Below are 26,978 nucleotides of genomic sequence, written 5' to 3'. Positions count from 1 at the left end.
TATAACTTCGCAAGCCTTCTACTCATACGTCCCTCTTACTCCTGTTAAGAGATTCAGTTACGCGCTCTTAGTTTATATATGTTCAGTTTGCGTGAATGTATATCAAAGCTGATTTTCGCAATTGTGCAATTAAAAATCTCCCCTCCTCTTGTGCTGCCCCAGCTATCCTGCGCGATCGTCCCTGGGCTACCGCGGGTTGCAAGGCTTCAAACATCGGTTAAGGCTACGCCTGCGCAGATTGGTTTCGAAGGTTGGGACTGTTGTATGTGAGGCGATCTTGACCATGGTGTGAAAGTTCCCTAAATTAGGTCTGAAGTGCTAGGTATGAGATGCGGGGCGGCTTCAAGAAAATACCGCTCCTTGTCATGGAGCTCTTTTAAAGGTGGGGTTAACTTGGATTCTGCATTTCTAAGCACAGGAGGTCCGGAATATCGGGTTCTCCAAAAATCCTCCAGTGGGGTATTGCTTGGAGCAGAGGTGGTAATAAGGCTGCTGGGTCGCTTGAGATGCATTCAAATTGCTACCCGCTACCTTGAGGAGACGGTCGGTACTCAGCGATACATCAGATGAAATTCAGCCGAGCTGCCCCTATTGTACATATATATACTCACATGTTGCATGTGGTTAAAAGCAGTGTTTATGGTTGCCTTTTGGCCGAACCTGGTACCTTCTGGCGATCATGTAGGCTACTATATAGGCAATGGTAGCAGGGAATTTATAGTCCAGTTGAGGTCAAAAGTTCTCTGCCTCGCAACTCTTGTGGGCAGTGATTGATCTATGCGTTTTTCAATGAAATGATAATCTTTGTGGGATATTTTTTTTCCCCCAAAGATAAGAGGAATTTAGAAAGATGCCACTTTTTGGAAACACATTCAGTCCAAAGAAAACTCCGCCCAGAAAATCAGCCTCACTTTCCAACCTCCATTCGGTAAGTTCTAGAAGAAAGTGAAGATCCTTATGCTATCTTTTTCATCAGAACAGGAGACTCTTTAAGCCACATTGGCATATAAAATATTCACAGTTTGTTACTTGTTGAATTCTTCTTGTGATGTTATACCCCTTTACCCACTTTTATTTAAATGATAAAATATTCTTTTAACAATAAATAACCAACCGTAAGCTGAATATAAAAACTCAAAATTGTTGGCTACACCAGTAAACCACATAATATTTCTATTTTGAAAGTAAAATGTATTTGGTTGTCTATCTCCCTTTGAGGAAAGAACTGTATTAATAAAAATAATAAAAAGTTTTCTTGTGTTGTGTGCAAAAGAAGAGATTTAAAGCAGTTCTTGAGCTCTAATGAAATTTTTATTCTGTTTTGTAACATAGTAGAGAAGAAAGTGGGGTTTACATCTTAGCATCAGCTTAGTCCATCTCATTATTGTTTTTATTTTGAACTTTTTATGGCTTACATTTCTCAGGAGAGGAACTGGTTTCAGAAGAGGTTGAAAAAGAAATTTCATATTGGAGGTTTCCTAATCTTGATGGTGGGAATCCAACATATTTTGCAATGACTGGACACTAAAGCAATAGAATTGCATCCATATTTCCCTAAAATGATGCATCAGTGTGAGGATGCTAAACAACTTCCCATGCATATTTCAATAAAATATATACTTTTTATGCTGTAGAATAAATGGATTTGACATATTTTGTACAGGTTTGCCTTATGCTAAGAAAATAAATAGAAATTAAGTAAAATATTGGGAAAATACTGAAGTGATTTTTCTGTTTTACAGCTGGACAGATCTACCCGTGAAATTGAGCTGGGCTTAGAATATGGAACTCCTGTTATGACACTTACAGGACAGAGTCTGAGGTTTGAGAATGGCCAATGGATACCTGGTAAGAGAGAAAGAGCAATTATCTTAGCGACTGCAGAATTCTGCAGAGTATCAGAGATATAGCTCTAGAGATAGTCCTTGACTTACTACGGTTGCTTAGCAACCATTCAAAGTTATAACACATCCTGAAAAACTACTTTCAGCCCATTTTGATGAAACCGCAACATTCCCTGCCTCCCCGCTCTGATGGGTCGTGTAGATGTGACCGGCAAGAGGCGGTCCCTCAGATAACCTGGTCCCAAGCCATGAAGGACTTTAAAGGTGACAAGCAGCACCTTGAATTGCACCCGGAAGCAAATTGGCAACCGATGCAGTTCCCACAGGAGATGTGACACATGTGCATACCGGGGTCTGCACAAAACCATGCAAGCCGCTGCATTTTGCACAACTGGAGCTTTTAGATGCTCTTCAAGGGAAGTCCCATCTAGAGCGTGTTGATAGTTATGCTGGGGTGGTATTCATACTGTCATTTTATCTGGTTTGGTATTGCTAAATCATAGGTTCAGATAGATCTTTGTTCCTGCTAATCCTTTACATAACACCGATTCTCATTTTTTCTCGAAGACATAATATGTCTTGTTGTAATATGCACCAAAACATACCTACAGGCATATCTATTGGTGGATGTTCAATTTGATTTTAAGGTCTTAATTTACTGTGGAGTGATAAATTTTATATTTACTATGCAATTTTATGTTCTATTTTATTGCTTCAGTTTTTTTTAAAAAAATATCAGAAATACTTATTATTTCAAATAGTGTTGTAATGCCCAGAGAACTTCAGTTATTGAAATCTAAAATAATCATGAATTGCAAATGAGAAGAACAAGGCATACTGACTTCATTACACTGCCATAGGGATGGCCATACACAGATAGTCCTTGACTTATGACCATTCATTTAATGATCAAAGTTATAATGTTGCTGAAAAAAGTGATTTACAACTATCCTCACACCTATGGTCATCACATTGTCTCCTCAGTTATGTGATCAAAATTTGGGCACTTGACAACCAGCATCTATTTACAGTGGTTGTAGCATTTGTTTCACATGTTTTGTGACCTTCCCTGCCAGCTTCTCAAAAGCAAAGTCAGTGGAGGAAGCCAAATTTGTTTAATGACTGTGTGATTCACTTAACAACTATGGCAAAAAATATTGTAAAACTGGATGTCAGTCACTTAACAATCCCATTGCTTAGATAGCCAAAGTTTGGTTCCCAACTGTGGTCATAAGTTGAAGATTACCTGTATCCAAATAGCAGGAGTATTTGGAAACTTTCAGATACCTATTCTGAGTTCTGGGTTGCTGTAAACAAGGAGGAAACAACAGGCTTCAGGCGTGAATGAAACGTAGCCCTTACTGTGAGAACTAGGCTTCTATCTATCCAACTGGCAAATGAAAGGTAACACTATCTTGCAGACTGGAATGCAGAAAGGATTGAAACTCGAACTAACTAATAAAGACCTTTTTTTGACAACCATCATTAAAGTGTTTGGTTGTCATCACTGTCCTTGTAGTATTTTTAGATGCAAGTAAAATGTTATGATATTCAAAGATATCTCTTCTGGCCTGGGTTTATACTAGGCCAGACCTAAGTCATATGCTGTAATATATTGTTTGCAATATCTTTATTTACTACGCTTTAATGATTCTTTATAAAATGTTATTTTCTATCAGATTTTCATTGTTTTTCTGAGTTGTTATTTTGCCTATTTTAGTAAAGCTAATGTGACTGATTCTCGCTGGGGTTCTGGCTGTCATCTTCCATGAGATACCTAGAGCAAGACAAATTAGATAATCTTGGAATATGTAATTCCAGAATCATTTGGAAGCAATGGGGACCGCAGGGAGACACAGCGTCTTCGCAAACGGAATCAGCAACTGGAAGAAGAGAACAATCTTCTTCGATTGAAAGTGGATCTTTTGTTGGATATGGTGAGGTCGCTGTGTTGTCTCTCTTTTTAGCATATTTCAGTAGTTACTTAGTTTTTTTAAAGAATTACTTTTATCCCAAACACACGATTGAACCCAGACCATATAACTAAACCTTTGGAATAATTTTGCTTTGGAATAAAACCAAAAGAAAAATACTTCTGGATGTGTTGCAGCATTAGTATGTATATATTTTCATTCCCATTTATGCCTTACACTTTCAGCTCTCTGAGACAACTGCTGAATCCCACCTCATGGAGAAGGAATTAGAAGAACTGAAAAATTACAGCCGAAGGAGAAAGTGAATTATAAATTAGCAATCACTAGGAAATATGGGGAAGAAATAACAGGCAAATATGATTTAGGGCAATCAGATTCATCACTTGTGAAGTCACATCTGCCTTGGAAGACTTTGCTGTCTTTGACTCTTTGTAGCCAGGGCCCCAACTAAGAAATAGTAAGTTCCAGTGCTGTGAGGAAGCTAGTATCTTTTTTCTCTTTGTGAAACTTCTATCCAAGTGCTCTTAACACATATTCAGTATATAATTAGTAGATGATTAAGTATAGATAATATTTATGTCATCTTTCCAAGAAGATAGCAACCATTCTGAAAGATCAGATGAGAAGATATGAAGATTCCTTGCAATACATCTCAGGATACTTAATGAAATGTCAGTTTATTAAGTTAGAATATATACATTCAGCATGCACTCATTTTGTCATGTGAATTGCTAGAAAGCTGAATTTACTCATAATTCGTAAGACTGAAAACATGATAAATTGTGTCTAAACAAGGCAGACTGAAAGTCAGCTTTAGATTATAAATCCTGTCTTAATTGAAAGTTCACATTTAATGGGTTAAGTGTGAACTAGGAATGTAGCCTGTTTTTTGCTTTATACAGAAGAAATGGTTGCCTGCAAATAGAATGTATATATACATGAGTGCATGCTGCTTGTGCACATTTTGGTTTATCATGCCTCGACTCATGTTGTGTCTAAATTAAGCCATTATCTTTCTTTCATCTACTTTAGACTCACTATCCACGCATTCCTTGGTATCTGGGAGTCTAATGTGTGGAGTGCAAAATATTTCTGGATTGTAGTTTCTGACAGTGACTTGGTATATGGCAGACAAAATAGATAGCACACCATATCTTTTCATTAGTTTGTTTTATTATAGGAGGTATCACAAATGCCCCTGCACTTTCCCTGAAAGTATATAGAAAGCCACCAGTGAGGTCACATTTAAATCTATGACATCAGAAAAAGGACACATCTTGAGGAACCTTAAAAGCTAACAAAATTGTTGTGGCATCTGCTTTAATAGAGTAGTCACTTGCTCACAGATACTTAGATGATATAACATACTCATCTAAAAATGGCCTATTTATTCTACAATTCAAAAAAATAAGGTTGCCTTATAACTACAATAATTTACCTGTAAAGTGCAAGAACAACTTTTTTACATATCTTACCAAACCCCATTTCTTTGAACTTTACACTGAATAGCCAATTCTTATTATTTCTGCTCCTTAATTCATAATAAATCACCTCTTTTTAAAATTATTTTTCTTGTTTTTTAATTAATAAAAAGAACAAAAAACAAAAACAGTGATAGTGATATTCTTTTATTTCAAAAATGAAAAAAATCACAAAATGCTATAACAAATAAAAACAAATGTCATGTAATGATATACTTGTCTAATATAAATATTGTTTCAGACGTACATATTTCTGGTAACATGACTTTTTTAAGTAACTGTATGCTGTATAAATGAGTCACATATTATGTTTGTCCATGTATATAACAGTTATAGGCTACCTATAGGGAATCTGGTCATAGGTGGCCAATGCAATCAGTATTCAATCCATTGAGTGAAAGGGGCCATGAGTTAATCTTTCCAATGATGCAATATCAAGTCTTTTGGCCATAGTATGGGCATGGAGAATCCATTTACATTGTCCAGTTTTCAAATTCCATGTACTAAATATGTAAACCAATAGAATATTATTCTCTTCAGAATTTTAGCTTTTGTCGCACAATCCTATTTATGTAATCCACTACTTTCTGCCCAGATTTCCTAAGTATAGGACATTGTAAAAACATGTATTTTAAAGAAGCATTATTCTTAATACATCTCCAACAAAATGCTGTTTTAATAGTTATTTTCTATAGAGATTTCAGTGAATTTTAAATATTTTTGTTATAAAAGTCATAAATTGGGGTTAAACACACTCTCATTATACAGACAATTTAGGAACCTCGTATTTTTTATTCCATCCATTTCTTAATATCTGCAAAGAAGATTGATTTATTGATAACATCTAAAAAAATTAATAGGGTTTTTAATTTTAAAGGATTGAACAAGTTGTTCTATTATCTCAGGTATTTCAGAAGCTGAAAATGCTGCTGGTCCAAACGATGTCGTTCACTATAATTGTAAATATTTCCACTGGGTTATATCAGATAAATGATAAATTATCTTTTACTGAGAGTCCTTGATTTGTGACCATAATTGAGCCTAGAGTTATGGTTGTAAATCATTGTGATTGTAAGTTGAGGCACTCATGTAACCAGAAGTAATTTTTCCACTTTTTCTGTAGTACTTACTGCTGTCCTTAAGGGAGTATTACAGTCGTTAAGCAAATACCTCCATCATTTGGTGAACCCATTAATTTTGGCATTTTTTTGCCAGAAACCAGCAAAAAATATCTTAAATCACGGTCATATAATGTTGAAAACCATGACCAATTTTAAAGCTGATCTGCCCAACATGACTACAGATTACCTCTAATACTTAGAATGCTAATAATTCATCATCATGTATCTGGTGGTCCAATGTCAGCATTTCCATTTCTATATCACCATCATTTCCCAATTTTCAAAGTTGGGATTCTCCATAAAGTCAACTCGGCATGGGAAAAAGCATCAAATCTTTTTTTATTAGATATTATATTCCATAATTTTCTAATTGACATAATTGTTTCCAGAGATATTAGAGTACTAGAATAGTTAAGATTAGATCCTAACACTGTCCATACAACCAATATATTCCAAAATGGTCCAAATTGGAAAATTAACACTTAATTGTTGACTTCCAGTATCTAATGGTTGACAGTAGGTAAACATGATGTAGCTCCAAATTTGGAAAATTTAATCCTTCCTCATTAATTGGTAATTGCATTTTTATAAAGATATTCTCAGAATTGAAGAACCCTATACAAATTTTCTAAACAAAGAATTTATTTTCTGACAGTATTTTCCAGATAAACTGGAATTCTCAATATTTTTATGGAATTATATGTATTGCCCTTTAGTTGCTGGGGGTAGGGGCAATGAGGCACATTTTTCCCTTTTAAGGTATTTTGGGCAATTTGCAGGTCTAATCAGATCATTTTAAAGAAAAACATTGTTCTTGAATTGCTCTTTAAATGTACTTTCATATTTTAAAATAAGCATTGTTTCCATTAATTTTATATATATTAAATATAATCCTTGGCACAGATAAAAGTACAGCAAAAGTTGCCATTTTCAAGTTAAATTCAATAGCAAATATCTACACAGGAATCTACATAGCTATTGCTACATTGCCTGGGAGGGAGGGATGGAACTAAGCTATGATTTAAATAACCATGATTTACTGATTAATTTATGATTAGCTGGCTTTCTACAACATGATCATAAATCATTTAAAAGGTGGATTTATACAATACAGTGACCCAAAACCACTCATTATGACTTACTATATATGAATTCAACCATTAACTTTTTTTTTCTTATTTTTAGAATATTTTATAAAGTTGCAGTATTTTAGGATTTGGTCTTTTTCATAATAAATCATAATTTTCGTAATAAATGCCTGCAACCCGTTGAATTTTCTGGTATGGTCACGGCTAAAGTCAGACTTTAGCCGGATAAGTAACTTTCTTCTGTCCCCATCTCCCAGGAAGAAAAAAATAAGTTGAATTTCAGTGCCAAATCGCAAAACTTGGATTAAAAAAACCAAACACCTATCATTACCCTGGAAATAAAAATGCCTGCATCAAGTCCCACTGAGGAAAGGCAGAGACATTAATACTGCAGTTCCTGTTTATAAATCAATATATGCACTTCCTCATATCTTCCTTAGAATGCATCCATTTTTGCTGTAGGCCACTATTTTTTAACCTCTTTTAACTTTGAAGAGGAGTCCACGCCTCCTAAAATTACCCAGCTTGAGACACGCCTTCACTTGTTCTTCCCGTGCGCTGTGCGTCGCTGTGCAATTGCAGAAGGGCCGCCGGGATATCCAGACTTCCGGTAACGGTCTAGCCGCTGCGGGAGCGTCCTCGTTCGTCATTCAGTTGCAGTCATGGCCGCCTCTACGACGCCGCTGTCCCCCGAAGACCTGCTGCCATCCAAGGGAAGCGCCGGCAAAACGGATGAGCTGGAAGAGGATACAGAGGAGGAGGAAGATGAGGTAAGCGGGTCGTTGCCGCGGAGCTGCGTAAGGCGCCTTGGCATAAACCGTGCGAGGCTTAACCTCTCCTGGAGGCGGGGCAGAGCGTGCGGAGACCGCCGGGGCCCCACGAGGGTCAGTTGGAGGGTGCTTTGGAAGAGGGTCTCCTTGGAGTGGGGCATGAATAGGCGTTAATTGAGTCCATAGTTCTTCAACTCCAGGTGGGGGTGGAATGGGAGCAGGCTGGAGGGTTAGGCGGACTCCTACTTTCCGTGTTTTCTCGCCTTGTTGCAGCTGGATGAGACCCTGGCAGAGAGACTTTGGGGTCTCACAGAGATGTTTCCAGAACGCCTTCGATCGGCAGCTGGAGCCACTTTCGACGTGTCCTTTTCTGTAGCTCAGAAAATGTACAGGTGAGATAAGGAAATGGAAAAATAGGGAACTTACTCAATTAATCCAGAGATGCTGAGATGATTTTCTAATGGTTTAATAACATACTACTATGTCACTGTTGTATGTCATTATTGCAAAAGGGGCACAGAACCTGTTTCATACACAGGAGGTACTCAACAAACAACACTTCACTTAATGATGGTTTGGAGTTAGAACGGTACTGAAAGAAATGACTTATGATCATTATTCACCCTTACTACCGTTGCAGCATCTTCATGGTCACATTGATTTAAACACTGCTCAAAAAAATAAAGGGAACACTTAAACACAATGTAACACCAAGTCAATCACACTTCTGTGAAATCAAACTGTCCACTTAGGTAGCAACACTGATTGACAATCAATTTCACATGCTGTTGTGCAAAGGGAATAGACAGCAGGTGGAAAGCAGAGGCAGTTAGCAAGACATCCCCAATAAAGGAGTGGTTCTGCAGGTGGTGACCACAGACCACTTCTCAGTTCCTATGCTTTCTGGCTGATGGTTTGGTCACTTTTGAATGCTGGCGGTGCTTTCACTCTAGTGGTAGCATGAGACGGAGTCTACAACCCACACAAGTGTTTCAGGTAGTGCAGCTCATCCAGGATGGCACATCAATGCGAGCTGTAGCAAGGAGGTTTGCTGTGTCTGTCAGCGTAGTGTCCAGAGCATGGAGGCGCAACCAGGAGACAGGCCAGTACATCAGGAGACGTGGAGGAGGCCGTAGGAGGGCAACAACCCAGCATCAGGACTGCTACCTCCGCCTTTGTGCAAGGAGGGACAGGAGGAGCACTGCCAGAGCCCTGCAAAATGACCTCCAGCGGGCCACAAATGTGCAAGTGGCTGCTCAAATGGTCAGAAACAGACTCTATGAGGGCCCGATGTCCACAGGTGGGGGATGTGCTTACAGCCCAACACCATGCAGGACATTTGGTATTTGCCAGAGAACACCAAGATTGGCAACTTCGCCACTGGCACCCTGTGCTCTTCACAGATGAAAGCAGGTTCACACTGAGCATGTGACAGATGTGACAGGGTCTGGAGACGCTGTGGACAACGTTCTGCCTGCCTGCAACATCCTCCAGCATGACCGGTTTGGCAGTGGGTCAGTAATGGTGTGAGGTGGCATTTCTTTAGGGGGTTGCACAGCCCTCCATGTGCTCGCCAGAGGTAGCCTGATTGCCATTAGGTACCGAGATGAGATCCTCAGACTCCTTGTGAGACCATACGCTGGTGCGGTTGACCCTGGGTTCCTCCTAATGCAAAACAATGCTAGACCTCATGTGGCTGGAGTGTATCAGCAGTTCCTGCAAGACGAAGGCATTGATGCTATGGACTGGCCTGCCCATTCCCCAGACCTGAATCCAATTGAGCACATCTGGGACATCATGTCTCGCTCCATCCACCAACGCCACATTGCACCAGACTGTCCAGGAGTTGGGGGATGCTTTAGTCCAGGTGTGGGTGGAGATCCCTCAGCAGACCATCTGCCACCTCATCAGGAGCATGCCCAGGCATTGTAGGGAGATCATACAGGCACGTGGAGGCCACACACACTACTGACCCTCATTTTGACTTGTTTTAAGGACATTACATCAAAGTTGGATCAGCCTGTAGTGTTTTTTTCCACTTTAATTTTGAGTGTAACTCCAAATCCAGACCTCCATGGGTTGCTAAATTTGATTTCCATTGATAATTTTTGTGTGGTTTTGTTGTCAGCACATTCAACTATGTAATGAACAAAGTATATTTCAATGAAATATATTTCAATGAAATAAGAATATTTCATTCATTCAGATCTAGGATGTCTTACATTTGTGTTCCCTTTTATTTTTTTGAGCAGTGTATTTGGATGCTTGACAACTGACTCACATTTCTGAGGGTTGCAGTGTCCTTGGGTCATGTAATCATCTTTTGCAGGGCTTCTGACAAGCAAAGTCAATGGGGAAACCAGAGTCATTTAATAATCATATTACTAATTTAACTGCAGTAATTTGCTTGATTGATGTGGCAAGAAGTCGTAAAATGGGGCAAAACTCACTTAACAGATTTCTCACTTAGCAACTTAAATTTTGAGTTCAATTGTGGTCCTAAGTTGAGGGCTACCTCAGGACTACAGTTGGCTGGAGAGAAGTTTCTTCATTATGTGGCTGGAATCTGTTCTATTTAAGCAGTTCAAATGAAGCTAAGAATAAAAATGTATTTCAGTTTGCAGCATGTAACATAGTAGATCATTCCTTGTAATCACAGTTTGTCTATTGGTTAAAATACCTTCCCAAAAAGCAGCACTTCAAGCCCCATCTTACTTATGAAAGCCGGCTGAGTGATTTTGGGCCAGTCACTCTTTCAACTGAGCCCAGCTCACAGTTGTTATTGTGGGGTAAATAGGAAATGGAAGGTGTGTTGGATATGTTCATTGCCTTGAGTTATTTGTAAAAAAAATTAACCAAGGATACAAATAACAATTAAAATGCAAACCAAATAAGGATAGAGTCTGCTTAAGGAGTCTCTTGAAGCTGATGCATAAAGATACATTGTTGATGGTATCAAACGAGATCCCAGAGAGCCTTTATTGTTAATTATGATTGAGATGCTGGTGTCACTGAAGTTGTGGTGGAGATAGACTTAGAACTACATAAATTGTAAATTATGTGATTATCTGCAGCATAGACATATTTATTAATATTCTAATCAATAAAAGTTCATTATTAAATATATTAAAGTCTTTGTTTTTAACACATAATTAAAATTAAACACAAATATTCAAGCCAAATATCATTATCATAAATTATAGTTACAATTTCTAGATATTCCTCCCCAAAATTTTGTTTGAGAATGCTTTTTTTAATCTGATGGTAATGAAATAACACTATTTAAATATTTCTTAGTAAGGCAACAATATACTACAGCTTTTCTGATCTTGCTGAAGTTCAGTAGTATGACTAAAGGAGCCCAGGATAACTCATGGGATGATGGTTGTGTGTGAGGGGAAATGGAGAAGTAGGTTCTACACATAGAACCACAGTTATTTCCTGTATCTCTGTCTCTTAGAGAAGCCTGTCTCACTTATAACAGCTTTTTTATTCAACCAAACTTGGATTTTATCCCTTGGTTCTTTTTAGGAAAGATAGCCTACAACCTTTGGTGGTTAGATTGCAGATTAAAATTAAAAAATGCTGCTATATTCTGTTTGAAAAACAGGAGTGTATGGCACTTTGCATTCAACCTTCAAAAAGTGCATCAAAGCATAAATGTAGCATCTATTTACCTTATAGTAGGTGCTCCCTTTCCTGTGATCCTGGAACAACTATGGAAGACAGTTGTGCAATCCCATTAAAAAAGGATATAGCTGCTTTAAAGCATTGCAGATATGTTTTATGTACATGCTGCTATGCATCTGAAGTACCTTTTGGAAATCAAATCCTAAGTGCTATTCATTCCTATTAAAGAATACCAATCTTATGGTCACAACGTGTTCCATAAACAGTAAGAATTTAATTTTTAAAATTCTTTACAGTTAGTTTTACATATAAGATCAAAGATTGGGTGAAATTAATATGTATTTCTTTATGCTTTATGATAGGTCTAAATAGCACATTGATAATTTTAAAATAGTTTTACAAATTATTATGAATATGTAGTTTGTATATGAATCTATGTGCAATGGGTCACTTCCATACTGCAACTGAGATCTGTAGAGTAGGTGCTTTCCATCTCCACAAAAATCAGAATATACTTCTGCTTTCTCCCATTTTCCCAAAGATTCTCAAGGGCAGCTTTATGGATTGGGACCACTTCTTTCATGATCCTAGTTCTTCCTGTTGTTTTTGAAACTGAGAAACTGCAAATGGAGCAGCAGCAGCAGTTGCAACAGCGACAGGTAAATGACAGGTTTAATGAATCTAACCTTCCTTTTGTCCATGGACTGTATATATATCTTCATTCTCCAACCTATCAAGAATTTATAAAGAAACTCATTGGAAAGTTACATTTCATTTAATATAATTTTTCATCTGTAATGCAGCTTGTATACTAGTCTTCTCCAATGTGCAGTACTGTCTTGGAAGTCTGGACCAACACATTTGGAAAGCATAAGATTGGTGAAAGTTTTGGATATCTGTTTACCATGAGAGTTAGTTGTAATGTAATAGTTAAATAAATGCACTGGACCAGAAGCCAGGAAACTAATCCTACCTTTGATACGGAATGCAGCTAGGTGACCTTGGATCAATTGCTCTCTCAGCCATAACAAAAAGGAAATAGCAAGCTGTTGCTAAAAATATGTTGATGCTGCCATCAATCAAGTGGTGATGAACTTCCAGACTTAATGACTGAAGTCTAGTGTTCTAGTGTCATAACAGCTGCTGGCAGTGCTAGGACACCAAAAAAAATTAGACTGCAGCCTTTTAGCTCATCACCATTTTTTGAAACAATTGCCAAGAAAATGAAATGGTATTTTCCATGTAATTGATACAAGTAAAAGGTGACTAAAACAAAATACACATATACACTTATGCATATGTGTATATAAGTATGTATTCACCATCCCTTTAAAATATTCACCCATAATAGTAATAATTTAGCCTCATTAGTCTGTGTAGTAATTCACATTAATAAATGTGCATGTTCACACTTTTATCAAAGTGAAAAAAGTTATTGCTGGATGTGATGGGTATCTTTTAGCCTTTATACTGGTGGCCATAACTCTCAGCTGAAAGGAGCACATTTTATGGTGATTGGTATGACTGCTGTAATATTCTACTGTAAGTGCTTTCAGAAAAAAAACTCCTTGGAGTATCTCACAGTACTTTTTTACATACTAAAATGTTGTTTCATGTCATTTTTGTAAACATTGCTTTCTTACAGGGATGAGTAAACTTATTTCTGATTGTTAATTTCCCTCTCTTGCTGAAGTATTATAATTACTTGGATTCATACACTAATGTTGAAAATATGAACAGAATTATTTACATATTTAAAATACAAAAATAAAGCCAATCTGATAAAATAGGAAATGGAACAATAGTGGCCACTTTCTGAAGAAAACCAAAGATTTAAATGAATTTTTGTCAGAATAAAACTTTCCAGGTCTCATACTTAACCAGAATATTAAGATTTAAGGCATTTGCACTTTGCAGGATCAAAAACATGAGTGCATTTACAAATGTTTCTTCATATACAGTAAATCTGATAATCATATGAACCAAGAACTGTATTTTTGTAATGACAGACTACAAACAAATGCTATATTTGTATTCTTTATGGGTAAAAATGATGCAAGATAATTGTTGGGTTTACGACATTTGAAATAGAAATTATTCTCAAATAAGTTACATAAATTTGAATGTTAGTTGGCATTTCAATCATTTTGACATGTTCTCATTTCTTACAGATTTTATTAGGACCAAATACAGGGCTTTCTGGAGGAATGTCAAGTGCTCTGCCTTCTCTTCCTGGCAAGATTTAATCAAATCATTGGAGCCATATTATGGAAGGAAATACTGCAATTGTTTATTAGGCAGGAGTGGGTTTTTTTCTTTTCTTTTCTTTTCTTGGACATCTGTTTATGATGGAGGCACACCCCAATATGTATTTTATGACATTGACCTCTTCTTTAATCCTTAGGCAATCATGATTTTTTTATTCCTTCCCTCAGTTGATAATCAAACCAATTAACAAGGACATTTGAAGCTTTTATTTTGGTATCCTTATTTCCAGGAAACCGTCTCAGGACATGCCAGATTCTGGCCAAATTTAATTAGCAGTGTTTGTCTATATAAAGTCCTGTGTTTCTCTCCTGAAATACTGAAGATGGATTTTAGACTAGAAACAGCACAAGCTGAAGTATACATGCTACAAGTACAATGGAACAGTCTGGTGCATACTAAATTTTACTGAGTGAGCTTCTATTTGAGTTAATGTTTCGATGCTGAGGGAACCTTAGATAAGTCATTTTCACCAATTTTGTTGCATCTCTATTGATACTGAAATCCACTACAGCCCTTTTGTATTAAATTGTTTGAGTGTAATCGTGGAATGTTTTCTTTATTGTTTCAGCTTACTGCTTAATTGCATGTTATGATAAAAAGTTGACCACATGGGCAATTGTTTTCTCTGTTGAGCCACATTTTCAAGCTGGGTATTAAAAGGCTTCTAGCAGAGTTTTAAGTCTTCAAATCTGAATCAATACCTTTTAAAAAAATAAGATAGTTGAACTGGCCATGGGGGGGTGGGGGATAAAATCTTCAATCCTTAATAAGGCAATAACTTTATTAAGCCAGTTTCAGTGTTATAAAATAATCTATGCTTCTGAACTTTTCTTTAGGTAGAATATCTTAAAGACCAATGAGGAAAGTTATAGTTGATTTATGAGATGTACAATTTTTCCACTTTTACAAACAGAGCAGCACAATTTCCACACAAGTATCAGGACATTGGGAAAAGTTTTCTTATTTTTAATATTTGGTTAAACAAAATACATCTCTGTAAACAAACCCAAGACAAAGCTATAACAAAACCAAACAAGCAAGAAAACAATCATGGGCTTTTCTATTCCCAAGCAATTGGACTGGGCTGATTATTCTCCTCTTGTGTCATAATTCTGGTTCTGAAGTGTGTATGATTACATGTTCCCTTTTCCTGAGCCGCTGAATCACACCACTTTCCCTATGGCCAGAACAATGACATCAATATACTGAGAGGAAAGAAATAGCTTTACTTTTTAAAAGATATTTGTATATAATGCACTGGTCCATTGGCTTCCATGCAAACCGTCTCTCCAAAGTGCTGTTTTAGTCAGCATAAAGAATAGTCTTTACTGCTGATATTTTTAAAATTCATGAAAAAAAATGGCTTCAAGTCAGAAGCAGAACTTCAGGCCTCATGTTCTGCTTATGAAAAATATATGTGTAAAAATATCAGCTGGTTTTACCAATGGAATGTATAGTCCAGAAGAAAAGAGAGCTTCTATTAAACTAGAAGTATTATGTTTGAACTGTTACATGCAGAGAAGAGACAATTCAGTTTCCCAGAATATGGCTACAAATTATCCAGGCATCAATAAACAAGATTTGTCTTGATTTCATTGTCATCCTCAAAGTATTTGATTGAAAGGACAGTTCAAGTACAAAATTGAAAGGTGTCTATCTTGCTTTTACTCAAAATAGAAAGTAAAAGGCATTCTTTACAGTTACAAGAGTTACTTTTGCCCCTCCTTTACCAGGATGATGCTGGAAACATGGGTCCTATTCTTGATATATCAGTTCTAATGTTAAATGCAACAGGGTAAACCATGACAAGAATAAATGAGGCACACTTAGATGAAGGGAAAGGGAAAACTAATAAGGTTCCTGCCAGTCTTCAGCTCTTTTATTTAGAGGGAAAGAGAGATTATGATTTCCTGCCAGGCAGAATGGAAGAATGTAACTCAGCTTACCTGCTTTAAATAGTCTTCATCTACCCGCATCAAACTTCCCTAGAAACTTTTTAATCTCAGCTATTATCAGCTGAAATAAGAACAAAACTCTAATCCTTGGATTTGTTCCTGACAATAGGTTGCAAAATTAACATTTGCCCTTTCAACAACGTTCTACCTTACAAAAACTTGGCTATAATTTCCTTTTATGTCATGATTTTATCCTTAAGAAGTCTGTTGATATATTCCCTGCTCAGTGAATTATTTCCCTGAATTACAGGACAAACAAGATAAATAAAAAGGCTATACCTGACCCACCTAACCAAAAATATTTGAGGTTTTTGAAAATTAAGCATCAATTATCTCCCCAAATTATTTACTCTTTCATTCTCAAATAAAAAAAAAGTCAAGTATGACAAAGAAAAGCCCCAAACTCCAATAGGAGTTCCTGAATTATGGTCCCATTATGTCAATATGTCCCCTAACTGTTGGCACAATTGTTATTTAAATAGGGAATCCACAAGCACCATACCATTGCTAAGAGTATCTAAAATTTCCTGAGAGACCCATACCGTTTGCAAGTTTCTTCAACTTAAGTTTGGTAGAGAAGGGAGTCATAGATATGAAGGGAACATGCCTAGCCTCAAACTTCTCCTGAAGGAGCTACAAACCATCCAACTATAGAGACTCCTAGAGACAGTAGTGTACAATTCAATATAAAGTATTTTAGGGTGGTGGTTAAGAAAATGAATCAGAATTTAATGGAGAGGATTCCAATACCCCATTTCTAATTCATTATGCATTATAATGAAAGAATGCAAAACTGGCTTCTACCTCTTTGTCTAAGTCCGTCTTCAATAATCTGGTTTGGCCCTGACAGTACCTTGTGACTGCCTTATTGCACCTTCATAATGGAAAGTTCCTGGGGAGAATATAGTGCTCATTATCCACATCACAGGACATTAGAAGTTGGAAGGGAGAAGGACCAGTACTGTAGTGCAAAGATAAGATATTTTGCAGGTCATGCATCAACTTTCCAACTTTGATGTACTTCTACCTCCTCAGGTACTACGAGCAGAAGTTCACAGTTCTTTCCTTGAAGCTGGTTTCTTAAAAACTTCCTGTGGAAATAAAAAGGCACAAAAGGCACAAATAATGTTTGAGTATATTTTAGAATTTTTGTAAACAGCGGAGTGTTAGGAAAATCCTCAAGGATGATTCACACCCTGGTCAGCACTTCTTTACTCTCCAACCATTAGGCAGGAAATATAGAAGCATGGGTAGCTGAACGAATAGGCTGAAAAATAGTTTTTATCCATGGGCTGTCAAACTTCTGAACACAATATAACATCACAATTAGGTTTAATATGATAGACTTGCAGGGCCAGTGCAACGTTCATCCCGTGTAATATAATATGTTACATACATATAGATATATGGGATTGTGTTTTAAGTTATTATTTGGGTTTAGGGATTCTATTTCATTTATTGAGAGGTTTTTTGAGTTTGGGGGGGCTGCACCAAGGGAGGCTCATTTCAATTTCATTGTACACATGTTGTACATTGACAAAAAAAGTTTGATTTGATTTGAATATGCAAACTATTCTGAAAAGTTCCACTCTCCTATCTTTTGTTCTTTTATTCCATTCTCCAGCTATAGATACTTGGAGAAAGTGTAGTAATCAATGAAATGAGGCATAGATAGCATCTCTGCTGTTTTTACTGGAGCTAGTTAATGGAATAAAGTGGTAATGGAAGAGATCACTAAATTATATATTCAGAGATTGAGAACCATTTTAAATATAAGAATAAGACTGTTGCCAATGGGCAAGTTTGCTGTTCTTAAATTTCTATAGTGAAATTTACCATATAGTAAAGATATATAGTATTGTGCTTTTTTAGGCAAATTGTCAAATACAACAGTGCATTTTACCTCAGAAAACAGCTTGCTTATACTGTTGAGTCTATGATTAACCAAGCACAAAGCTACATTGCTCTGTTTAGCTTTATGTCACTGTAAAAATACACATTGCATATGCTATTGGAAGAAGCCACAAACTAATAATCAAAAAGTCTATTTCTTTATTGATTTCTAATAATCAAAAAAGTCTAATTAATGCATGAAAACTACATGCTCTTCATGCAGTGCAGTTGGACAAAGATTGGATTCAGCAGCTGCTACTTGAAATAAATGTTTCCTTCCATGTTCCTGAAAACAAAACTATTTTAAACACATGAAAAATAGCAAACCTGTGGTTTGGATTTGCTGAAGGTCAAAGCAACTAGTACCTCTCTGTGTGCTAACTTGGCTAAAATCTAACTGCTGCTCTTAGCATTAGATAGTTTAGTGAGCTGTACAAATTTTGTTTAATTCAAATGTAATCCACTGAATTTGGCAACTGATACTATTTCCAAAAACTGAATACATAAGTTCAAAACTTATCTGTCATAAGCAGTGGAAATAGTTACATAAAAATGTGACTGTTATTGTGATATGTAAAGATACAAGAACAGAATCCAAAGTGAGACAATTTCACTTATCTTTGTTGGAACATTTGATTAATTTGGAGGGGTTAGTGGGGAGAGGGAAGGGAGATTTCATTGCCTAAAGCCAAACTATGTTATTCAAATTCAATGATAGTCTCAATGATTGTTCAATGATGTCTCAGATTAACAAAGACAACCTACCTGAGCTCACTTTCACCACCAATCCATTCAGGAACCTTTAGTTTGGAGTCAAGGTTATAGTAAGTTCCTCCCACTTCCCGGACACAGATCCAATGTTGCCGTTTAAGAGGAAGTTTCAGTGGACCCCAGCAGAGGCTTGACGGCAGATTCATTATGAAACCCATGACATTGGAAAGGGCAATCACATTAACATCCCTGAACAAGGAAAGAGGAAGGAAAAGTAAATTCTTACATCCTTTCAAATCAACCATCTCTAATGGTAATAAATGTATACTCTGGATTACTTTACCTGCGCTTATCCCACCAAACTGCTTCATAACCTTTGGTCTGAAGAGCTGCCATGATAACATTCACATCATAGTTTCCATTCCCCAGCATACTTTTCTTGTGTGGTGTCACCATGGTGTTGGGAGATAGCCTAGTCATCAAATAAATAATACAAATAAACAGTGAGAGAATGTACTATGATAATTTTAAGGTATTGACTGGTCAAGTTCCTGACTGCCTTCATCTCACAGAAAGTATGCTTCCTCCAATCAAATTTTTAACAAAGATTTATTGAAAGAAGGCAGAATAAGGTTACAAAAATTTCAACAACTGGTTTGCTTTCGTCTTTTAGAATCTATTTCCTAAGGCAGAGACTTTCTCCATATCCTAATGACTCATATGTGAAGAGTTTTCTTTGCTGATAATGGAGGAATGACTAGCTAGTTAAAAAGTAGATCTCTCTCACATGCCATTACATGGAGAATCAGTTCAAGTTCCCATTTGACCAAGGAATTCACTAGATTACTTTAAACCAGTTACACACATAGAGACCAAGTTATGCAAAGTATTTCCTGTAAAGGTAAAATTAGGGAAAACCCTTCTAGACATTACTTTGCAGAGTATCAGTGCTTGAAAAAAAAGTTTGCTATCCCAAATCATATGAAAGAGGTACTTTGGTAGCTAGGTTGAATATAAATTCCTATTAAAAATTACCAGTACACTTTATGTATGCACTTGCAGCCCAAACCTCTGCATTGTTCTCTCCAAATTCTTGCCACATATGAATTAATAAGTCTGTAATTTTCCTATTTTCAACTATTTCTTGAAAAAATATTGCTAACACACATAAAATCTTACAGAACCAGCAATACAAGTTTGCAAATTATCTTAAAACAAGAATATAAACTTAACGTTAAATAAATATGATTGTAACAAGGACTTTAATATACAACACTTTTAAAAATATTTTAGGAAAAAAAGAAAATCCTAAGCTTTGAAGGCATGATCTAAAAGTCAATGAAATCATAAAATTGTTTAACGTAATTAACTATGGATGGGTTTGCATTTCCCAGACAGATCTGGTGTGTACCTTGGGCATCCTCCTGGACTCACAACTCCTGCTCAAAGTGTAGGTGGCAGTCATGGCTAGGATGGCCTTTGCTCAACTTCATGTTGTGCACCAGTTGTGCACTTATCTGGCTTGTATTCTGTGCATGAGCACTCATGCCTAGTCCTATCTCAGTTGGATAACTGCAACAAGCTCTACACGGCCCTTGAGGAATATTTGGAGGCTGCATGGCGTGAATTGCATTATGACGGGTTTGCTTCCGGGTGCAATTCAAGATGTTGGTTGTTGCTTTTAAAGCCCTACATGGTGTGGGTCTAGGGCAGGGATGTCAAACTTGATTTCACTGAGGGCCGCATCAAAGTTGTGTTTGACCTTGGGAGGCCGGGGGCAGGCATGTGGCCAGGTTGGTATGGCCAGCTCAATGCCAGTCATATCTGGGGTACCTGTGGTGGCCTGGGTGCCCCCCCTGCAGGCTCTATTTTTGGCTGGAACGGCCTTCTGCAGAGCTCTGCCAGCGAAAATGGGAGTGCCCGCCCCAAGCTCCGCTTTCAGTGGCAGAGGTCTGCAGGACGCCATTGCAGCCGAAAATGGAACCTGGGAAGACCATGTGCGGCCTCCCTGAGCTCCTTTTTCTGTGGCAAAGGCACTGCAGGCCGGTCCTTCTCTGTTTCCAGGGTGGTCCCATGGGCCAGATCTAAGTACGGATGCGGGCTGCAGGCCTTGAGTTTGACACCCCTGGTCCAGGGTATCTGAGGAGCTCTCTCTCCCTGATGGGATAAGCCCATCCCACTTACACCAGTGATAAACTTCACAAAGTTTATCATTCAAAATTCACTAAGTCACAAGAATTAACTTGTAATGCATTGCTTCTTAATGAGTCTTGTAAAGCCCTGATAAGGTAAAATTCTCATTGTATAAACACTGCAAGGAGCTACTGAATGAAATTGCATTATAGTTTTCATTTTAACAACTATTAGAAATTACCATATTTCAAAATATAAAGTACGGTTTTATGCATTTACATTACTTCTTATAGATGTACAAAGAAATCTAGTCATAAAGCAGTGTTTGAAAAATGAAGTTTGTAAATAGCTGGGAGCACAGCTTTTCAACTCAAGCCAATCTGCAATTACAATTTTCAACAGAAATTATCCATTATTGCTTTAGAGTTTGACATCAAATGTAAAACATGTGGAGACTAGACTTATCCAACCAATGGTTCATCTAGTTCATTATTGACCGGCGAAAGCTCAGGTAGATATCAGAAGTTCTTCTTAGCATTACTTAGTAATTGTAAGAACCTGGACCGTTCTGCATGCAAATCAGATGCTTTAACATGTAAGCATTTCAGTGGATCCTATAGGAAATGCCAATTTATCCTAGAGACAGGAATGGCATTTGGGCTATAGCAGATGGTCCCTCTATCTTTCCAGTTATTTAAGGAAGATAAGGGATTGGACTAGAATCTCAAAAACTTCTCTATCCAAAATGACTTCAACGGTGCTATATTTTAACATGCATCAAGATGATTTCTAGGTTACTTATATAAAAATAGCCATCTCACCAGCTCCTTTTAGAGATGAATTGTGACAGTGTCATAGCTACTGTGTAGAAAAAAAGCTAGAAGTTAAAGCCAACCTTATAAATATATAACAGAATAAAGGAAACTAGACAATTTGCGTCCCACTGGGTCATTGTTTCAGAGATACTTTCTTACCTAAACAGAGAAACAGGATGAACAAGGGTGGGCAAAAAAGCAGTGGGAGCAGGACTGACTTCTGACTTCCTGATGGCTTCCCCATTAACTTTTCTTGTGCATCAGAGTTCTTCCTTTCTCTTCTCTCTTTCCTTCCCTTTATAGTAGGTAGGTAAGTGGCTGCTGCCAGGTGGGGGAAGGAGCAGGGGATTGTGAGACTGGCTGGGAAACTGTCACAGAACATTGAAAATGAAGATCATGTGACTGTAGCAGTAGCTCAGCAGTGCATCAGCAGCCACTAGCACTGAGGCAACTACAACTTCCCCAAATTTCATTCCTTGGGGGTCATGGATCATGGGCTCTGGATATATACTATAAATTAGCCCATTTTAGGTAGCTTGATTTAAAAACTATTGCTCTATGATGCACTGTTTCACCCAGTTAAAGGTCATAAAGAGAGTTTTAATAGCATATAGAGATTAAACTAAAAGTTGCCTTTTTCATAGCTTTTTTTCATCTATAAATCAGGAAGTCTTAGGCACTTGACAGGAACTCTTGCAGTCAAAAGGGAACAGGAAAGGATAGGAACTTACAGATCTGCTGATTAAGTTTGCCAGCAGAAGCTTAATGGATTATGGGCAACCAAATGCTCAACAGCTAGAGTTAAATTTTAATATCCTGAACTGGTATCAGTTCCCCTTAACAGAAAATTATACCTAATTATTGATTCAGTCATTACATTCTTTACATTAGAAATGTATAATATAATCCTAAGTAGATTTTACTTCCTTCTCTGAAGTTAAGACAGGCAGGTAGACTAATTTATGAAGATCAAAGTGAACTGAATGATAGAAGAGTTTAATAATAAAACATCAGAAAATCACTGTAAAATCTAGTCTAGTCTACCAAAGAAATGTAAACAAACTCTCCACAATAATATAATAAAACCATTTTTCCTACCTCTGGAAAATGTCCTGTAATGTGTCTCGTGTAAAGGCATTGCTGTCCTGGAAGACATTATTGAGAGCATGGAGTGCACATAACTCTCTGCGTTGTTTTTCATGATAAATGTGCACTGGCATCACTTGGGGCGTTTCTGGTGATTCCGATTTTGTTTTGTCACCTTTCCATGGCACGCAACTCATTTTTCAAAAAGTGGCGTTGATGTGAAGATTGGAGATAATGTTTTTGAAGGTTCTTTTTCAAAAGAAACAAAGAGCGAACTGCCCTTTTCTTTATAGACAACCTCAGCACAAATAGTAGACTTGCAGTTGGATTTCAATCGTCTTTATTTGATAGCTGCAAAAGCAACTTCAAAATTGGAACCATTCTTCTTCCATTCACCTGCCTGCTTCCTAAACTTGAAGAAATTACTTTTAGTATATTGTTCTCTTCTCTTCTGATTTTTTTTCCCTTGAAAAATTGTTTGAGAGTATTTAGCATAGGAGTGTCAGATTGAATTGATCACATCGCTCCTTCTCCTCCATTTCTTTTGGTCACTGATGACTGTAAAACCAAGATCCACGTCCCACCTCTCCCCCCGATAAAGAGTGTCTCTTTTATTCCTGTTCATAAACAACACCAGGCTCCCAAGGAAAGCATCAAGTGCATCTTTGCATTCCGGAAAGAGTTAAATGGCCTCCAAAACACAGCAATCAAAAGACAGGGAAGAAGCTACTTTTCCCAAGACAGAGGAGGAAAATAAAAAGCAACCGCTCCACCTTCAAGAAGCAAAGATTCCTCGGCTGTCCTCGTATTCCTGAAGGAGAAAGAAAATATTCAATTAAGCATAGGATTTTGCTCATTACTGTAGCGGGCAAGGACCATCGGTTTTAAAACAGCTCCCAATAGGCTTCCCAAGCCAGAAATACTCCCGAACTAACACAACCAAGATTCAAGGCCTGCGCTTTTCCAGCCAAGATCCACCCCTCGGGGAAAGCTCTCCAACCTCCAACCCTTTCGGATCCTTTACTACACGACAAGCTGTCACGCGCCGTCAGAGGAAAAAGCCCCCAGAGCCGACGTGTGGATCAAGCGTTGCGTGGCCGCGGTGGGGACTCCGTGTTTACAAATCTCAGCAATTTTGGCTTATCGTCTCCAAACCGCAGCAGCACAGCCAGCAGGCCCTTCAAAGCGCCCCTCACTTTCTCAGGGTGGGCAAACCAAAGCTCCGGAAAGTCCCTCCTCCGAGGGGGAAGATAAGGGCGGCGGCGGCGGCGGCGGGGCTAGAATACCTGCACCCTCGGACCGAGTCGAGACCCCCCACCCCCCACGAGGACGGCGACCGGCTAGGGGGACGCTGGGGAGAGGACTCCCTTACCCAAACGGTCCCAGAGACTTCCCCGCCTTTTTCCTAACCCAAGAACCAGGCTCCCCGCCGGAGGGGAAGGGGAAGCACAACGCCTCCCTTTGAAGTCCGATCGTCCCGAGGCTCACCTCACCTTCCAGCAGCCCCAGCCTTCTTGGACCAACAGCCACCTATCCCGACGGCGCATGCGCAGCCCTGCACGGAGTCCCGGCCCGTCGCGCCAACGCTCGCTCGGCCCCACCGCAGCCTGACGTCGCGAGCGTAAGCGCTCCTGATGTCAGAGACCGTCCGCTTTCAAGTCTCCCCCAGCTGGAGGGGGCTCCTCTGTTCGTCGCTGGCCGGGGGTCTCTGGAAAGTGGAATTCTGCCTATCGCAGGCTACATGCATTACATGTAGACTCTGGAGAGAGTCTGCTGTATCAGGAGTTCCATTTTGGTTATAATATTCCTTTATGGACTTGTTTCAGTGGCTGGTCTGAAGATAAAATGGGAATTAGTCCTTCCTGACTTTCATAGAAAATTCTGCACGAACAAACTATTCTATGTTTTTCATTTGGTTGTCTTCTCATGTACTGGACTTCTGTTATCTTTAGTGAGCCACATCCTCATGTGTGTAGCTAGTCATTTAAATCATCATCCACCTTCCTCTTGTCACTACAAAATATTACCCTTATAAGAATGGGTGGCTGCTACATTTTCTATGCTATCTCTATTGCCTTTTGCAATTTCCTGCCCAACCCATTGCCCAGATTTGTGAGTGCCTTGTTAGAGAGGCAGGATGGGTTTTCTCTGGATTTGGGTCTTTCCCCTTCAAAGTATCATCACTCATCCACAATGGGAGAACTACATTGGGAAACTATTGGGTGTGGCAACTGCACAGTTCTGCAGCAACTGGCCTCTAGATCAGTTTGCTTGCCCATCCAATGCACCATTTGAACCTCTTACAAGATAAAAAGATCACTTGACAGTAAGCAAGTGAGTCCAAATTCTAAAGGTGTAGGTATCTCTATTTTAATTAACGGAATAGTGCCAGATTCATATTTGGACAGACATAATTAGATAACTGCAAGGAGAAATCTATAGATCTGGATGACTGAAACAAATAGCCAGAAAGCACGTTGATTCTTAGTAATTGAGTGGGTAGGTGAGGGACTGGCTGAAACTGACAAATATACATAAATAATTGCAAATTGCCAAGGCTTATTATCCCTCATTTCACTGTTCTATAATCTATTCTATAACAAACAGAGCAAATATAGTATAATGATTAAGAATTTGGACTGTCATGGGGAGAACCAGGTTCAAGAGCACCCACAGCCATATTGTGTAATTTTGAGTGAGTTTTCCTCTCAGCCTGAGCAACCTCACAACATTGTTGTGCAGCAAGGGGAGAGGGTGATATACCATTTTGAGAACCTAAAGAAAAATATGGGATGTAATTATCAAACAAATAACAAAAAGCGGGGATGTGGCACCTCATCTAATGCTATTTGGGAACTGAACAAATATACAACTGCAAAATTTACCCCTTCTTTTCAGGAATAAAATAATGGAGCCCCCAAGGTGTGACAGGGCAAAATCAGATTTTCAAGGGAAAAATCACTTGTATGTCGGTATACAAAATAATTATTGAATGTTGTTTAAATTAATAAGTTGTAATAAAATGAGACTAGCCTTTTCTGACCAATGAGGAACCAAGAGGTTGATGATGCTACTGTAAAATTGCTAGTGGAGAAAGGACTAGTGTTATCAGAATTATGATGGGACCTTGCTATCTGACATTAGAATAAAGATTTCTATAAACATTCAAAATTACTTTGGGAACAAAGGTAGTCAATGTTTATCGAACCTCTGAAAAGATCCTATATCTCATGCCCTTCTTATCAGATCTTACTGCTCATTTTCTGTTAAGAAACAGGGAACTTCAAAGTAATTTCAGACTCATGTTGACTAAAAGTTTGTTTTTTGCATCATCCACCCATATATAATACATTTCATAAATATGGCAGTGTATTTTGCTTCAGAAAATATTGTGTGGATGTACTGTACTTTCTTCCATAGGAACGTGTTGATTTCCAAAAATGGGAACTGGAAACAAAAATGCTGACTGTAGTTGAGGGCAAATATTGATATGTCTTACATTTTTCTACATATTTTGCTTTAGTAATAAAAGGAACATGAAAAAGGATTACACAATTTTTTATATTCCTAACCACAGTGAAGTTTATTAGCTCTCCTCAACAAGCAGCTATTCATCCTCTTAAAAATTTCCAGAGATGAAGATCCCACAACCTTCCCTTTTCAATAGCTGTTTAAAAATTCAATTATCTTGGCAGGAAAAAAAATGGTAAACCTAAACAATGAAACAAGTTTTGATATAACTACTAAATTAGCTGTTTCCTGTTTTTGTTTTCTGAGAACTGGTGTGGTGAAAAATCCATTGCAGCAGTCTTCCCATTACTAAGAAACATCTGTTCTTGTATATGGGGGGGGGGAGGAGTCATTGACCCCTTCTTCATTACAGAAACATATCAGATTGGAGCTGATTACAAACACGTTTCCCTATGGAACATAGTTTCTAGGGCTGCATTTGCACAAGAGCATTTGCCATGGGCTTTTGCTAACAAGGAGATCTTGAGATTATAGGATTACTTACTTCTATAAACATTTCACTTTCAGATTCATATATGTCCCAACGGCATCTCGACCAAATCAACGAAGATTTGTACTGTGCAATAGAGATTCTTTCCCTGGCCAGGGTTAAAAAGTCACGAGAAACCTCTGTTGCTGCTGGAAGGAAAAGAATATCTCTGGTCAGGGAGCCTCTATCTCCAGTTTTGGACAGGCACTATCCCGGACCAAACAATTGGTAAATAGAGGAGGAGAAATC

General features: G+C 38.0%; 3 protein-coding genes across 7 annotated transcripts; 2 read left to right on the top strand and 1 right to left on the bottom strand.

Annotated features, from left to right (window-relative positions):
• The first annotated feature begins 157 nt into the window (after nt 1-157).
• On the top strand, nt 158-5,470 carry CBY1 (chibby 1, beta catenin antagonist). Of its 3 annotated transcripts, none has more exons than XM_087934794.1 (5): nt 158-250; nt 832-928; nt 1,743-1,848; nt 3,666-3,781; nt 4,003-5,470. In XM_087934794.1, the coding sequence occupies exons 2-5, from the start codon at nt 851-853 to the stop codon at nt 4,081-4,083; spliced, it is 381 nt and encodes a 126-aa protein (XP_087790920.1). In that variant the 5' UTR covers nt 158-250; nt 832-850; the 3' UTR covers nt 4,084-5,470. The 3 variants fall into 3 exon arrangements, with proteins under 3 accessions (XP_087790920.1, XP_026552101.1, XP_026552093.1); XM_026696316.2 differs by having other exon boundaries at nt 163-382; XM_026696308.2 differs by having other exon boundaries at nt 202-322.
• Nucleotides 5,471-8,097: 2,627 nt separating this feature from the next.
• On the top strand, nt 8,098-14,676 carry TOMM22 (translocase of outer mitochondrial membrane 22). The gene is made up of 4 exons (XM_026703446.2): nt 8,098-8,238; nt 8,512-8,630; nt 12,410-12,527; nt 14,040-14,676. The coding sequence occupies exons 1-4, from the start codon at nt 8,131-8,133 to the stop codon at nt 14,112-14,114; spliced, it is 420 nt and encodes a 139-aa protein (XP_026559231.2). The 5' UTR covers nt 8,098-8,130; the 3' UTR covers nt 14,115-14,676.
• Nucleotides 14,677-15,087: 411 nt separating this feature from the next.
• Nucleotides 15,088-24,307, bottom strand: JOSD1 (Josephin domain containing 1). 3 transcript variants are annotated; one of them, XM_026696335.2, is made up of 5 exons: nt 24,223-24,307; nt 22,742-23,540; nt 19,039-19,167; nt 18,750-18,944; nt 15,088-17,182 (listed from the first exon to the last, which is right to left on the bottom strand). In XM_026696335.2, exons 2-5 carry the CDS (start codon nt 22,924-22,926, stop codon nt 17,083-17,085), a joined length of 609 nt encoding a protein of 202 aa, XP_026552120.1. In that variant the 5' UTR covers nt 22,927-23,540; nt 24,223-24,307; the 3' UTR covers nt 15,088-17,082. The 3 variants fall into 3 exon arrangements, with proteins under 3 accessions (XP_026552120.1, XP_026552115.1, XP_087790919.1); XM_026696330.2 differs by having other exon boundaries at nt 24,218-24,280; XM_087934793.1 differs by having other exon boundaries at nt 24,102-24,250.
• Nucleotides 24,308-26,978: the final 2,671 nt, after the last annotated feature.

The sequence above is a fragment of the Pseudonaja textilis genome, chromosome 5 (genome assembly GCF_049901715.1).
Source record: "Pseudonaja textilis isolate UNSWEBS1 chromosome 5, rPseTex1.2, whole genome shotgun sequence".
Lineage (NCBI taxonomy): Eukaryota > Metazoa > Chordata > Lepidosauria > Squamata > Elapidae > Pseudonaja > Pseudonaja textilis.
The sequence above is the reverse complement of the archived record's forward strand: the minus strand, read 5'-3'. Positions and strand labels throughout refer to the sequence as shown.

Bases quoted from the DNA above. Each gene is read 5' to 3' on its own strand.
- CBY1 (XM_087934794.1), top strand. From the start codon at position 851: ATGCCACTTTTTGGAAACACATTCAGTCCAAAGAAAACTCCGCCCAGA. The intron at 929-1,742 runs GTAAGTTCTAGA...TCTGTTTTACAG, and splicing joins CACTTTCCAACCTCCATTCG to CTGGACAGATCTACCCGTGA. The intron at 1,849-3,665 runs GTAAGAGAGAAA...ATGTAATTCCAG, and splicing joins GAATGGCCAATGGATACCTG to AATCATTTGGAAGCAATGGG.
- TOMM22 (XM_026703446.2), top strand. From the start codon at position 8,131: ATGGCCGCCTCTACGACGCCGCTGTCCCCCGAAGACCTGCTGCCATCC. The intron at 8,239-8,511 runs GTAAGCGGGTCG...GCCTTGTTGCAG, and splicing joins CAGAGGAGGAGGAAGATGAG to CTGGATGAGACCCTGGCAGA. The intron at 12,528-14,039 runs GTAAATGACAGG...CATTTCTTACAG, and splicing joins AGCAGTTGCAACAGCGACAG to ATTTTATTAGGACCAAATAC.
- JOSD1 (XM_026696335.2), bottom strand. From the start codon at position 22,926: ATGAGTTGCGTGCCATGGAAAGGTGACAAAACAAAATCGGAATCACCA. The intron at 18,945-19,038 runs GTAAAGTAATCC...TTCCTTGTTCAG, and splicing joins GTTTGGTGGGATAAGCGCAG to GGATGTTAATGTGATTGCCC. The intron at 17,183-18,749 runs GTAGGTTGTCTT...TTATTTCCACAG, and splicing joins GGTGGTGAAAGTGAGCTCAG to GAAGTTTTTAAGAAACCAGC.